At 39.3% G+C, this 16,462-nt stretch overlaps 1 protein-coding gene across 3 annotated transcripts in view; it reads right to left on the minus strand.

Moving 5' to 3' along the window:
• Positions 1-956: 956 nt before the first annotated feature.
• Positions 957-16,462, minus strand: part of asic1b (acid-sensing (proton-gated) ion channel 1b) — a 249,148-nt gene continuing 233,642 nt past the window's right edge. For all 3 annotated transcript variants that reach the window (XM_029114206.2, XM_029114204.2, XM_029114205.2), the window contains 4 exons: positions 5,728-5,819; positions 5,213-5,292; positions 3,983-4,084; positions 957-2,908 (listed from right to left, as the gene is read on the minus strand). In XM_029114206.2, coding sequence (XP_028970039.1) covers positions 2,813-2,908; positions 3,983-4,084; positions 5,213-5,292; positions 5,728-5,819 — 370 coding nt within the window. In that variant the 3' untranslated portion in view covers positions 957-2,812. The remainder of the gene's footprint in view (positions 2,909-3,982; positions 4,085-5,212; positions 5,293-5,727; positions 5,820-16,462) is intronic.

Here is a 16,462-nt window from a genome sequence, read left to right on the forward strand (position 1 = left end):
CTGCAGTTCCTTTAATGTTGCTTTTGGCCTATTGGAAGCCTCCATGACCAGTTTTCTTCTCGTCTTTTCATCAATTTTGGAGGGACGTCCAGTTCTTGGTAATGTCTCTGTTGTGCCATATTTTCTCCACTTGATGATGACTGTCTTCGCTGTGTTCCATGGTATATCTAATGCTTTGGGATTTATTTTGTACCCTTCTCCTGACTGATATCTTTCAACAATGAGATCCCTCTGATGCTTTGGAAGCTCTCTGCGAACCATGGCTTTTGCTCTGAGATGCAACTAAGAAAATGTCAGGAAAATCCTACTAGAACAGCTGAACTTTATTTGTAATTAATCAGTCACTTTAAATGATGGCAGGTGTGTAATGACTTCTATTTCACATGAGTTTGAATGTGATTTGTTAATTCGGAACACAGCCACATCCCCATTATAAGAGGGTGTGCACACTTATGCAACCAGGTTATTGTAAGGTTTTTATTCTTCATTTTTCCCCCTCAAAGATTTCAGTTTGTTTTTCAATTGAATTGTTCACATTATAGGTCACATTAAAAGTGGAAAATGTTCTGACATGATTTATCTTTGTCTCATTCTTTTAAATCACAAACATCGGGCATTTTAATAGGGGTGTGTAGACTTTTTATATCCACTGTACCTCTTTGAAACAGGTTCAATGGAATTGAAGTCCATGATAATTATGGAATGGATGGAGAATGAAGTTGGTGTGAGCTACGATCACAAGGATGCGCGCACACACACACACACAGATTCAAGCCCTGGCACACACACACACACACACACACACACACACACAGATTCAAGCCCTGGCACACACATGCACCAAAATACACACGGGTGGAGTCAAACTTTGACACAAATATATTCACATCAACAGCAACTTTCGAGACATGCAATCAAACAATCAAACAAATAAGATCTCCATAGAATAACAAGTGTTCAAAATTATATTTACATTTTATTATTTGATGCTTTGTATTATAAACAGAACAGCCTGTTACCTGGTCAGAAGGAGACTGGACTATCAGCCAATATGTATGAATGGCTCTGTAGGTTGCAAAATTTCTGTTTCTTTCCCCCAAATTCATAGGTTTTCATAAACATTTAGTTCAGAGGATTCCCAGCCGGAAGATTCCTTCCTGTTTCTTTGAATCTCCTTAAGGTGATTCAGACAAAACCGAGTGAATTCTGGACAGGTTTAAGCAATTTTGCGTCCCCATCATGTAGTAAAGAAATTAAACCATAAAGGCAAATTGAAAACAGTAATAATAATAATAATAATAATGACATTGACAATATGATAATATCTATATTAATTCATATACTTTTTAATTTACATTGCCTCTACATGGGGCATTGTGCTTTGATATGATAGGCTATATTTGCGACTAGAACACTGATACTGAAAATTTCAAGAAGAAACTAACAAAACTAACTGATTTCTTGAAAATTCCCAAAACACCCTGTTAGTCAAGCGTGTGGATAAATGAATAGCAGAGTAAAAACAAAAACGCCATCATCTCCAAACACATACTTTCCAATCAAACTCGGGGCAGCAAAGCTGAAATATTGGATTGAACAGGGATTAGCAATTTTGGCAAACATTTCTCCATGCCTGTCTGTAGGCTAGATGGAAGGACAACAATACAGTTCTGATATTATTCACTCAAATCCTCTCAGACTGCACAGTGATTTGCAATTGGATGATAGTATCCACACATTCCACATGGTTGAATGAAACAAAGGCCTGCTGTTGGAATGGGCAAAGACCAGCAGGTGGATTTAACCAGGCTGGTCACCAAAAAACATGTTACATGTATTACACATGAGCGCGGATTCCAAACACACACACACACATACACACACATATTAAAAGTTGGGGGCATCATCTATACCTGCATATCATCGATGCAAACTTGGCAATGATAATAAAAACAAAATATTAGAATAACAAAACCCCAATACATGCATATGACAATATACAAGCATGCATTTACAAGATGAGCCCTGAAAACGTCACGGCACAATTTAACTAAATGGTAGATCTCTCTTCCGTTTGCCTCTAAATGCCTTCGTCACCTGTCACTATGTTGGTCTTCCTCATTGTGTAGATAGATACATTCTCAAGGGAAAAGTCACTTTCGCTGTGGCCTGGTGGAGGCAGTTCAGAACGTTGCTACATGTACAGTGAGGTTGAGTGAAGCGCTACCTTTCTGTACTGACCAGGGTTGGGCTGAACTCCATTTCATTCGACTGTGAATGGCCTAAATTGAAATGGAATAGATCCAAACCCCACCCTTAACCAATAGGCCAGCCATCAGTGGTTGACAGCCGGGTGTCATCGATGTAAAGGCATGGGGCTTGGTAGATGTGGTACAGTTATTGTGTTGGTATAGCAGTTAGTTACATTTTCCTCATCTGTCAAAGTCAATTTTCTTGAAGTAGGGTAGAGTCTTAGTTTTTGTGGCTTTATTCCAAACACAGAGATAGAACATTCAGAATTTAACTTTTATAATTCCAAATTCCTGTAAATGTTCCAGAACTCATTACACATATTTATGTTTGGAATTCTTTTTGTTCATCATTTGTTCATTTCTTCTGATATTGTTTTGATTTTGAAGCACCCCCCTCCCTCAGATAGTAAGAAAGGTTTGAGAGTCTGTTTTTATTTCAGTCCATTTACACATCTCCTCGCAGGTATTCTGTTTGTATGGATTACTTTGGTTGCACACTGCCAGGTTCCTTCTCCTTACTCGGGAATGGCTCAGGTACTTCCTGATCCCTACTGGTTTGCTCAGCATGTGAAGTCCTCGAAGTTGCCCTGTGCTGGATGGTGAGGTAGCATGTTGGCAGGGTACGCACCCGGCGGCCGCAGATTCTCACAGGACGCCTGAGGGCACAAAAGATAATAACAGATGAGAGACGTGGAGGAGAGAAACAGAAGAGAATGGAATAAGACATGTCGCCACGCAGAGCCTGGGGGTTGGGAGAAGAGCAGAGACGGCAAGGAGACAGGCGAGAAGAAGAGAGAGGGAAAATCAAAGCGAGGGGAGAGAAAGGAAAAAGGAGAGAAGGAGAAGTAGAGAGGAGAAATGGATGAAAGAGTGGAAAGGGAGGGAAAAGGGAGGTGAGGGATCAGAGAGAGGTGAGGGATGACAATAAAGTGGATGATGAAGTGTAGATGAGTAAACGATAAAATATATTTTGGTACCAAATCTAAATAGCTTTTCCTTTTGCCATTGTAATTCGACATTTTGTTGCTCTGTGGGGCTTTAAGGCTGAATATTTAAACAAGCACTTTGTTTAACACCTGCTGAGGAAAAATTGCCTTAAAATACTTTGGATTGATTGAACTGTAAGTAAAGACAAGCACTCATCTCTCTGTCTTTGTCTTTTTCCCCCTCTTTTTCATTCTGTCTCCCTCGCTCCCTCCCTGTCTTTCTTCGCTCTCTCTCCCCGTTTCTGTCGTGCTTCGGTGTCTTTCCATACGTCTTGTCTTTCTGTCTCTGTTGATCAATACAGCCTTTCTTTCCCCCTCTCATTCACTCTTCACCTCCACCTTCCCTCTCTCTGTCTCTGTTCCTCCTTTTCTGTGACACGTACAATCTCTCTCTCCCTATGGCCGATCCTTGAGTTACAATTAGACCAAACAGAAATGGTTCCAATTACACTTGAAAATCAAGAGCTATCACAGCTCCCAAAGCTTTCATTCAAAACCCACTGGGTTGGCCTTGTCCAGCATGTGATTACATTTAAACCATTCCTTTCCAACTTCTCTCACTTCTCACTCTCATTTCTCTCCTCTCCCTCCCTCCCTCTCACTCACAATCACTCCCTCACCACTCTCTCTTTTCCCTCAGATTCTTTTCCCCCCTCCCCCAACCTCAATCACCTCCCCCTATATCCTGTTTGATTTCAACAACTGTTCCACTCTTTAACATGAAGCCAGAAACAGCTCACTGACATGGCGTTTGACGTCGTCCAGACTCAGGACGGCCCCCCGGTCATTGTTGTTGCTGCGCTTGTGTTTCTTCTTTGAGCACCGGCACAGCTTGTACTTCAACACCTGCAAACAAGCAAACGTGGTCACAGCGCTTTGAAATGCTTCAGAGGGCCAAAACTAAATCCACGTTCACCCACAGGCAGTGTTTCCCCTTTTAAATACTGACTGTGGGTGAACGTGGATTTCGTTTCTTAAAAACCCACTGTGAATACCAATAGAACATAATGAATATTATAATGGGTAAATGATGTGGTCTAAAGGAGATTGATGGCATGCACGTATAAATGATCCCTAATGGCAGTAATGCACAAAATATTGAATTACATTTTTAGTTTCGTTTTTTTCTTATCAAGCGCTCATTAAAATCGATTTTGAGAAAATGTCTGATATGGATGGAATAAATCATGGGTACATGAACATAGTACACAGAAAAGAGTCAATTATAAAATACAGTATATCATTTGAAAACAGCTATGGAAATTCCACTGTCAGTTACTCTTTGGAAAACTGACACAAGCAACAAAATTATTTTAAGGTTGGTGTCTTCTTTAATGTGTCAAGTTTTATGTTGCACTGACTTAATGATAAAGATGATTTGGAGTTCTAGACCCTTTCAGTTTGGATTTAGGTCTAATTTCTATTTATAGTGTTTGGTTGTAAAGGGTTACTTTTAATTAGAAGTTGTTTTACTAAATCATGCTAACAACATTGCATGCTATGCTAACATCACATGCTAATTGTTCCCACAGACTTCCAGTCATTGCACTGGCGCTAGGAATCATGAGGTATTCCTTCAAGGCCCATCACTCATATGACACACTGCCTTGACATAATTATGTAAATGAAAGACATTTAAATACATTGATGCAGTACCATACCCAGGGGACTATAGCTTGTGCTCCTTGAGGGAGTGCTACAATATGAACTGTGAAATGTACTTTTAGGATACTCTGACTATATCTTGATAAATGGTCTGTCTGGTTAGAAACGAGAGACCTCAACCCCACATACCGTACATGCAGTGTGCATGCCAACTACCCTCCAGGCACAAGGGTCCATACCCTGCATCCTCGCCAGACTAACCACCTTTAGTTTAAATGATAGTTTAAATAAAGTGTCCGTAGTGAAGGACGAAACAAAAGAAAGGTCTGGACTAAGAACCTAAAAACTGTTAGAGTGAGTTAGGCTTACCTCATACAGATAGTCAAATAGTTCCAGGATGGTGAGAATACTGGCCCCTATGAAGAGACCCATCTGACCACCAATATCACCTGAATAAACCCACACAAAAATGGAAATTATGGGTGAAATCAGTAATCAGTAATAAACACTTCAAACATCATACCGGCTCCCATTTACACTTGGGACACTTGATACATTATTATCAACTAGTAGGTGCAAAACTAGCACCACTTCAGGTTCCCAGGCTGCAATACAGTGAAAATGTAAATCACTGGGAAGATAATAATTAATGAACATGTGAGATTTCTGAACGCCAGGGTTACCTGAAGGAAGGCATTTACTGCATGCAGATGTATTGGTTTGAAGATTAATTCAAAGTGTGTGACCATTATCTTTTCATTTACAGCTCAGAATAATTGTAAAAGTTTTAATTAATTTCAGAGTGAAGTGAAAACACAAAAGTTAATTTGCAATTGTTGTATCACTTGTATCACCATGTTAGCAGACGACAGCCATTTCCTCACCCAGCAAACCAGCGAACTCGTAGGCTTTCGTCTGCTCAATGGTCTCGTAGTTCAGCGCTTCAAAAAAGATATCCAGGACCAGGATGTTATCACTGTCAACAGAAATGACGGGAAAAAGTTAAAAGAACAGCAACAGAAATATTAATTTAGTGTCTGTCGACCCAAGGACCGAGCTATTGATATTTCCTTCATCACAACCAGATGCAAGAGCACTGGGTCGGATGCAGTTTAGCAGTGGTTTAGACGTTAAATGCCTTGCCCAGCGGAACGAAAATGGCGACAAATACCCACTTCACACTGTGGCATCTTGGAAGTGTTTTGGTTACGACATAGTTATATGTCTGTACGTGTGTCTTACGGCTTTTCAAATGCAGACAAAAAAACGTCTCTGGAAATGGTTTCAAACCGCCCCTGTATTTCCACAGTCTGTAAAGAAATGCCGCCTCTGGAGCATGGCTAACTTTCATCACTAGGCGACCAGCACTGTCAATCAAATAACCTTGAGTTGCATTAGCGCAGCGTTCCTGTCTGCTGTACAGTACCTTCCTGTCTGCTGTACACGATGGTCTATTCATTTACCAACAAGAGCTTTAGTAGAAATATGTTTACTATGAAAACTTAAGGGAAAACACTTCATGCTGTTGTCTGGATCCTACAAAATGTAAATGATATGCAATCTCTCACTTTCTACTGGAACGCATAAGCGGATCTGCCCAAGAAGAGCGAATGTTTCTTACTGAGTGAGTGAGTGAGTGACTGCCTGACTGTCCCCATGGATGTAGCACAAAATTCTGGGCCCTGTACATAGGCGGTTTCTGAGGGCCCCTCCCCACTTTATTCAAGATTCAAACATTTTCGAGGGCCCCTCTACACATTAGGGCCCTATATACTTAGTACCCCTTTTCCCCCCAGTCCAACGCCCCTGACTGTCCCTAGTTAAAAAGCGTAGTGGTTAGTGACACGGACAGCCATGTAGGCGACTGGTGTTTGATCCTTGCCACTGACAAAACAAACTATGCATTAGAACTTGTTCAGGATCAGCTAAAACTTTGCTGCCTACAAGCTTCAGTCGCTACGTTGCAGTAAGCCTATAATAAAACTGTTTACGGTTATATTGCTACTATATCTGGTGGATTTTCAGAGTACACATCCATGCATGCTTTTTGGGGTAATATAGATCAAAACCCCTTGCACAGTAAAAGAGGAGGGGTTTCCACTATTCTCTCTCCTCTTCACTTGACGAAAAAGTAAGTTATCATCACCTATATTGATAGTTATTCTATTAATGTAATTAATGAATGAAAGAAAAATGAATGTTGTTGTGCCATGAAATGAAATAGCTTTAGCGGTGTGAAGTTAATCTTCAGTCTTGGTGACAATTGCTCAATTCTTATGACTATTCCAAGTAGGAAGTTAGTAGATACTAGTAAGCGTATTACTGGCTTATAAGCTGTTAAAATGGCCAGTGGCAAAAGCCGTACGGTTCAGATGCTATGAACTGTATGGCTGTTTTGGTGGAGGTACACGTAATGTGAAATGTTCGTTAGTTTAACACAATGCTTAATGGTGTCTAGCTAAATATTCAAACTTGGCATGATGTTAATGCATGACAAAATGATGTCATGTCAAGACACAGTTTCATGACGAGGTAGTATGTCCCAATCGGTCCCAATACTGGCGTACTAGCTTACTATATACAAAACAATAATTCACCAGCATCCACAGAGTACGTACTTGTAGTACATAGTAATTAATATGTGATTTAATATTCTGCCATTCCTTTCGATTTACATAGTAGTTCACATGGTGTAGTGGTTGGCTATTCAACTGTCATTGTTTTCTAAAGAAAGCCATGTTTTGACTAATAGGTTTAACAATGGAGAAGTATACAGACTCTTGTCAGAGGCATAGCTTAGTGGCTTACTGGTTAAAGACAGCCTGTCTTATAGGAGACCCTAGTTTGAATCCAGTGAGGGCAACACCATTCATCCGTTCTAATCTTGGGCAGGTTGTAAAAGGGTTGCATGGTTTCTTTCTTGCTCGATTTTCCTGTTCTCTCCATTTCTTTCACTATCTCATCTCTCGCTCTTTCTCTAATGTCTCTCTCTCTCATCTCTCTATGTTTGTTTCTGTCATCTATCTTTCTCTCTCTCTCTCTCTCTCTCTCTCTCTCTTACACACATCTCATCTGTAGAATATTCCACTGGGGATTACAGAACGTCAAAGCATCGGGCACAGACTGGAATATTTAGGTTCTGAAGATCTGGTAAGCCTTAGTGTTATATCGAACTACAAGAATCTGCAGGGCAATTCAACTCTTGCATTGTGTCTCAAATAGCACCCTATTCCATTTGGAGTACAATACTGATGACCAGAGCCCTACTGTATATTCCCTGGTGAAATGTTCTGGACTACATAGACAAATATGTGCCATTTGGGACACAGAGTTCCTGTTCTATTCAGCAATGCAACAGTTCTGTTTGATGCTGCCATCGGATGGAAAATAAAAGGTAAATGTTTTAATCATGTCTTTAACTGTAATAAATGGACATTAAAAATGCAGTCAGTAATTATAAAATAATTGAAAGGAGACTGTCTGTGTTTATACTGTTCTTTATATGGTTCTTTTGACAGATCAGATAATAGCTGACAATAACCTAACACCCAACATGATGCTTTTTTCCAGAGCAGCTGGGGAAATATGCACGATTAAACCACACCACGGTGGTAGCCAAACCCACAACCTTAGCATTGAAAGGGCCATGCCGCACCAAATGAGCTACACGGGGCCGCGACATTAAACCGCACGTCTGAAAGCTTGAGTGGAGGTGCAACATTCTGCTTTCATGGAGAAATTAAAATCGGATGGAAGACGATAGAATCTCTGAAAACAGGATGTTTCAGGTTTGTGTGAACTCCACAGAGGGCTCCCAAAAACACCTGATCTGTTTGGTCAAAAGACCAATTAGTCAAACGGCTATTGAAATAGTTTGACAGGCTTTAGTATTTTGACAGGCTTTAGTATTTTGACAGGCTTTAGTATTTTGACAGGCTGTAGTATTTTGACAGGTCATTACCATTTTTTTCAAGTGAAATATTTAAATCAGATATTTAGCTTTGATGATCCGATTGGTCTGTCTGCGTAAACATAGTTATGTTGCTAATAACCTGTTTCCCATTGAATTTAGATCAGAATACCAACATGGTAATAACAATCCACAGCACAATAATATTCTGCATCACAGAAAATTAAGCAAAACAACTAAAGGAAGTTTTTTATACAGTCTAATATGTACTATTGCTTTTATCCAGTCGGCAATGGATGAGCTCAGGCTACCTCATTTAGAAAGCCTAATTCAATACCAAAGATAAACTAAAGAAGATCAAGATAAGCTAAACCAAATGCTCCAATTCCTTTCGTGTACAAGGACTACACACATGATGAACAAATCCTGACACTAATAATGCCTTGAGATAAGTCCATGACCTTAAATAATTCCATACATTTGTTTGAGGTAAATATTGAATTAAGATGCAGTCTGTGGCAAATAAGAAAGCATTCTGATCTGGGTGCGTAAATTGCATGATATTTAAGAACAATTACTATGATACCTCAGATAGCCATGAAATTCCAGGCACATGATGGGCTAAACATTTCTGAGGGACTATTTCTGTCTCTACAGTGCCCATTTCACAACTAGAGGCCAGAAATCCCATAATGCAGCTTTAAGCAGAAAACAAACCAGAAAGATGGTCTAATGCCTCTCTGCGAAGACTATTTAGAGTACAATTACACCGTTTTAATCCAGTGGTTTTACTGTTTGCTATAGTTATTTACATTCCCAAAAAAGAAATACTCTGCATCTGTTCCACTCTTTAACATGAAGCCAGAAACAGCTCACTGACATGGCGTAACATGTCATAACAACAACTACATTGCTGTCCGATAATGTTTACTTCAATGAGGGAGGTAGAAATAGCTTGTAATACTGAACCTTCTGGATGTCATATTAATTAACATTATAGCTGCTGTTATAGTAGCTTATGTAACTATTCTACACAGAGAACAACAAGCCATATAATATTTAGTACAAAACAACCATGCCAGCATCATAATGTTGACAAATGTACATGTAATATTAATGTTGTCATTAGCTAAAGTTAGCAGAGTCCATCATAAATAGCTATCTACTTCAGCCATAAGACATGAGGGAGTGTGTTGTGGTGAAGCAGTGCGAAGCGCCTGGACACAGTGCTTAGCGTATTACCACAAACCCCAGAGATTCCTTAGTGCAATTATAAACCATAGTGAAAAGTGTGGTGATGTCATAACTGTGTAATAAACAATAGCTATCAGCCAATCAACATTTAGGTTTAAAATGCATAGTAAAAAACATGGGAGGATAAGTCAATTTCTTTATGGACTTTTCATGAGAATCACTGGCTTAGAATAGCTTGGTCCAAGTGGTTTCTCATTGTGACCAGCTATGGGGCATATGAATGCTAAATTACGATATACGCGTGAATGGGTGATTGTTAAAAAATATTTTGGAACATTTCTTGGTCAGAGTTTGCAGTGAATCTTTCTTATTTTTTCAAATGGCACCGACAAACGTATGGAATCCCATGAATGACAAATGTCAGTAAAAGGTTATCTGATGAGTAAATTATTTAAAAGGATAGTGAAATATGAAAAAGTGTTTAATCATTTCTTTTGCCTACTATTAGCCAATTCCTTTGCTTACTATTTTCTTTATTCCTCATCCGACATTTTCAATTTTCCTCATATAAGATATCCCGTTTTCCTCGTCTGATATTATAATTTGAATGGTGTGTCAAAAACCATGCAGGGGAAAGATTGGTTGTATCTAACTGTCAGTGCTGTATAGACTAGGGCAGTTGAAACTTTATCTGGTGGGTGTTTCTAGGGGATCTAGCGATCCAGTAGAAGTTATTCACCCTCTCATTAAGACAAAACATTTCTAAAGTTAGCCTTGTGTGTTCAGGCTTTGACACACAGCACACAAAGTACCAGGTTATTTGATTAACTAGTTGACATTTCGCACAACAGCTGTACTGAACAAAGCTAGTAAAATTTGTTGTGTAGCTAGCCCACCGAAGTGGAATGTTGAAGAAATCCAGGGCAGGATATATTTTGAGGAGGGTATATTTGCAGACCGCAAGTCGGGGCATTACTTAATATGGGGGTTCCTGAAAATTAGGTTACGCCCATTAGCGTTTGCCATTGGTCTAGTGTTTGACGGACAACATAAGCGGAGCCGGCCAAGAAAAGCAAATGTCTCTTATTGAGTGAGTGACTGACTGACTACCTCTTGTTAAATAGCGTAGTGGTTAGAGATACAGACCAATAGGTCCAGTGTTCAATTCTCGCCAAAGCAAATTATGCATTAGAATTTTGTAAAACGTTGCTTGCTACAACCTTTAATAGCTGTGTTATAGTAAGGCTAAAATAAAAATGTTCACGGTTCTATTACGACTAATTTTAGTGGATTTTTGAAGTACGCATCAATGCATGCTTTTTGGGTCAGGACAGACAAAAACTTCACTGGCTACAACCTTCAGAAGTTATGTTATAGTAAGCCTAAAATAAAACTGTTTATATTGCGACTATTTCTGGTGGATTTTCGTACGCATCCGGCATGATTTTTGGGGTAATATAGGCTAGATGAAAAATCCTTATGCAGTAAAAGATTCTCTTGTCTTTTCACTTGACAAAAAAGTCAGTTATCGTCACCTGTATTGATAGTGATTGTATCAATGTCATTCACGAATGAAAGAAAAACGAAAGTTTTTCTGCCATGAATTAGCTTTGGCTGTGTTAAGTTCATATTCAGTCTTGCTAGCAATTGTTCAAATCTTAAGACTACTGCAAGTTGTAAGTTAGATACTAGTAAGCCTGTTACTGGCTAATAAGCTGTTAAGATGGCCAGTGGCGAAAGCCGTACAGTTCATAGATGCTATTTGTGGTGGAGGTAAACTTAATAAGAAAGGTTAGTCAGTTTAACACAATGCTTAATCGTGTCAAATGACTCTGTGAATGCGAAAAATTCTAACTTGGCATGATGTTAATACATGACAAAATGATCTAATGTGGAGATGCTACACCGCCAGGGGACAAATGTAGAGCACTCTGGTGTAGTGGTTAAAGACACAACCCCTCATGTGGGAGACCCGGGTTATAATCTAATGAGGACAATGACATTTATGCTTTTAATTGCGTGCCAGCTGAACTATGCCTGGTCCCTGTTGATTAAGTGTGTGCATTTATGAAGGAAGAATTACAGGGTCAGTGACTTTGGTTTTGGTACGTGCTTCCATATGAAAATCTTAAGCTATATATTTATGGATAGGTAACGTGTTCACCAAGATCGCTTATCTACTCAATTCTTTATTTAAATCTGAGATTCTAATAGCTTGCTAATTACAGAACACAGAAAACACGACATCCCTTAAAGCTACGTTTAAAGATAGCGAGCTACGCGACGAGGTACGGTAGGCAACTTGTTAGCCAGATGTAGTCAATTAAGGTACATTATAACTAGCTAAAGATGCATGACGCACCTGTCACTATATGCAAGCAGGCAAGAACCATTTATTTTGTTGCTTTATATATTTTGTCATTAATTAGAGATGTAAATAAAGTAATAATTTTGTCAAGATGTGTTGTTTACCTGGGGGATACTGTTGCCTGGGTAAATGCCAACATGGGCCTCTACAGAGACCAGGCACAAGTCCTCCCCTCTGAATGATGAGGAAATACAGGGTGCTGTGCACAGAGAGGCCTCAACTGTAGAGGAAGAACGAGAAGCTCTCTCCCCATTCACATTTGTGTTTAATGATTTTGAAGACACTGAAACATTCATGGACGAAATGCACAAAAGAGGACTTAGTGATAATTTTGAGCTTCTCTCTTAATTGTTTTTGTTGATGAGGATAACTATTAGCTGTCTTTAAACCATCAGCTAATGCTGGTTTCCACACAACAAAAATGACAAGATCCAGAAAACACAACATAGTTTGATGAGACTAAGAGATAAGAAACATCAGTTGTGTACTGTAGCAAGAGTAAACAGGAAAGTGTTTTGGAAGTTTTCAACTGGCCATACAACATGATAGGATGAAACCAAAGCCTACAGAATCCGGGCAAAGCTGAATACACAATACATAAAGAAACAGTTTAGTTTTGTTAGTGTTGGAATGTAATGTTTTGAATATTTGATGGAGCGATTAAATGTTTAATTGTCTAACTGGCAAATAATTTAACTGTGTATTTTTCAGTTATACCATTAACTTCAACCTTTTAGACTACATGAACTGACTTAGTGTCAACAATAGTGTCTGTTGACTGGACCTGACTGGACCTGTTCCACTTGTAATTTATGCTGCTGAATAAACTTTTAGGATAAGGGTTAAATAAGACCTCAGATAATCAATCCCAAGACATGTAACATTTTTATATTCCTCCCAACCATGTTTTAAGTATTCTTTATTCATTACTCTAGAATTATAAAATGTACTTGTTCCAGGCACCCCGGATATATTCATATTTCTGTAAACAGATGTTGACCTGGCCTCTAGATGGTGCACAGTGAAAATTGCCACCTTTCTGCAACAGGCTGTAGAAAATTCAACACTTCCAGTTACCAATTACCAAAAGGGCATCCTGTTTCACTTTTTAACATGTAGAGCTCAGATCAAATACACACATCTAAAGGATTATTAGGAACACCATACTAATACTGTGTTTGACCCCCTTTCGCCTTCAGAACTGCCTTAATTCTACGTGGCATTGATTCAACAAGGTGCCGAAAGCATTCTTTAGAAATGTTGGCCCATATTGATAGGATAGCATATTGCAGTTGATGGAGATTTGTGGGATGCACATCCAGGGCACGAAGCTCCCGTTCCACCACATCCCAAAGATGCTCTATTGGGTTGAGATCTGGTGACTGTGGGAGCCATTTCAGTACAGTGAACTCATTGTCATGTTCAAGAAACCAATTTGAAATGATTCGAGCTTTGCGACATGGTGCATTATCCTGCTGGAAGTAGCCATCAGAGGATGGGTACATGGTGGTCATAAAGGGATGGACATGGTCAGAAACAATGCTCAGGTAGGCCTTGGCATTTAAACGATGCCCAATTGGCACTAAGGGTCCTAAAGTGTGCGAAGAAAACATGCCCCACACCATTACACCACCACCACCAGCCTGCACAGTGGTAACAAGGCATGATGTTCTCATTCTGTTTACGCCAAATTCTGACTCTACCATCTGAATGTCTCAACAGAAATCGAGACTCATCAGACAAGGCAACATTCTTCCAGTCTTCAACTGTCCAATTTTGGTGAGCTCGTGCAAATTGTAGCCTCTTTTTTCCTATTTGTAGTGGAGATGAGTGGTACCCAGTGGGGTCTTCTGCTGTTGTAGCCCATCCGCCTCAAGGTTATGCGTGTTGTGGCTTCACAAATGCTTTGCTGCATACCTCGGTTGTAACAAGTGGTTATTTCAGTCAAAGTTGCTCTTCTATCAGCTTGAATCAGTCGGCCCATTCTCCTCTGACCTCTAGCATCAACAAGGCATTTTCGCCCACAGGACTGCCGCATACTGGATGTTTTTCCCTTTTCACACCATTCTTTGTAAACCCTAGAAATGGTTGTGCGAGAAAATCCCAGTACAGATTGTGAAATACTCAGACCGGCCTGTCTGGCACCAACAACCACGCCACGCTCAAAATTGCTTAAATCACCTTTCTTTCCCATTCTGACATTCAGTTTGGAGTTCAGGAGATTGTCTTGACCAGGACCACACCCCTAAATGCATTGAAGCAACTGCCATGTGATTGGTTGATTAGATAATTGCATTAATGAGAAAATGAACAGGTGTTCCTAATAATCCTTTAGGTGAGTGTATATTGTAACTGCAATAAGCAAGGTTCTCAACCATCAACCCACTAATGATGGCCCTCTACTGTATCACATATTACCAAGCAATGGCTACTACAGGCATAGTGAGTATGACAGCATGTGTATGTATGCATGTGTCTGTATTATAACTGCACTCAGCAGCTTTCTAAACCACCACTGTCTCATTCTAGACTGAAACCAAAACATTTAAAACTATTTATATAGGCACTTCAATATTCAACATAATATATTTCAATTGTATGCTCTCAAACCATTTTAATCCTCAAACAAAATACAATTAAATAATATTTCAGTCCCTGCAAATGGTCTTGGAAAATTTTCTTTTTATTTAATTGGTACAAGCATAACCAGACTAGAGATCTTTCTCAGCATGTAGTCGAAGCAAATACACTTTTGTTTTCAATATCTATGCTTGAACCACTTGGACATACAGTAGTGTTATATCTAGACAAAATAAACTGAATGAAATCACACAGACTCCGAGATTGTTTGAATGTTAGTACACTCTGAAATTGCTTCCTCCATTAGTACACTCAACGTACTGACGTCATACCCATACATGACACCTAGCGTCGAACTGTGTCAAACCAGGACGTCCCCAAACTGACCCGTGGTGAACATCAGTGGGCGTAACTTAATATTCTGGAACCTCTATATTAACTGACCAATGGCAAACGTCAGTGGGCGTAACTTAATTTTCAGTGGGTATAACTTAATATTCAGTAACCCCCATATTAGGTGACGCCACCGACTTATACCTTATTGTATATTTTATAATATACAATAAGATATACAGTGGATATAAAAAGTCTACACACCCTGTTAAAATGCCAGTTTCTTGTGATGCCTCTTGGAAGTCTCCCTGACCAGTTTTCTTCATCTTTTCATACATTTTTGAGGGACGTCCAGTTCTTGGTAATGCCTCTACCATATTTTCTCCACTTGATGATGACTGTCTTCACTGGGTTCCGTGGTATATCTAAAGCTTTGGAAATTATTTTGTACCCTTCTCCTGACTGATATCTTTCAACAATGAGATCCCTCTGATGCTTTGGAAGCTCTCTGCGGACCATGGCTTTTGCTCTGAGATGCAACTAAGAAAATGTCAGGAAAATCCTACTAGAACAGCTGAACTTTATTTGAGATTCATCAGAGACACTTTAAATGATGGCAGGTGTGTAATGAATTCTATTTAACATGAGTTTGAATGTGGTTGGTTAATTCTGAACACAGCCACATACCCAGTTATAAGAGGGTGTGCATACTTATGCAACCAGGTTATTGTAAGGTTTTCATTTTTCCCCCTTGAAGATTTCAGTTAGTTTTTCAATTGAATTGTTCACATTATAGTTCACATTAAAGGTGGAAAAAGTTCTGACATGATTTATCTTTGTCCCATTCTTTTACATCACAAAAACCTGGCATTTTAACAGGGGTTTGTAGACTTTTTATATCCACTGTACCTTATTGTATAATCTTCCGAAAATCTCGGAGGGTTAAAAAAACGTGATATTGACATTGTTAAAATCACATGCACAGGAGAGAAGACATTCTCCCACTGACTCATGCACTGTTGTCTTCGTTACCACGGTAACACTGTGCCCTTGAAGTGGTAGCTAACAATGTTACGATCGATGTTCGGATATTGGCTTTAGACTCAGTCTATTTCCTCTGCTAAAACGCGTAGGTCTGTTACAATTAGAGAGTATGACCCCATTGTGGCTACTAAACAAAAACAATAAGACAACGATATATATTTTTTTTATATAGCTAGCTATCTAGCTAAAC

Source organism: Esox lucius, chromosome 17, assembly GCF_011004845.1.
Source record: "Esox lucius isolate fEsoLuc1 chromosome 17, fEsoLuc1.pri, whole genome shotgun sequence".
NCBI lineage: Eukaryota > Metazoa > Chordata > Actinopteri > Esociformes > Esocidae > Esox > Esox lucius.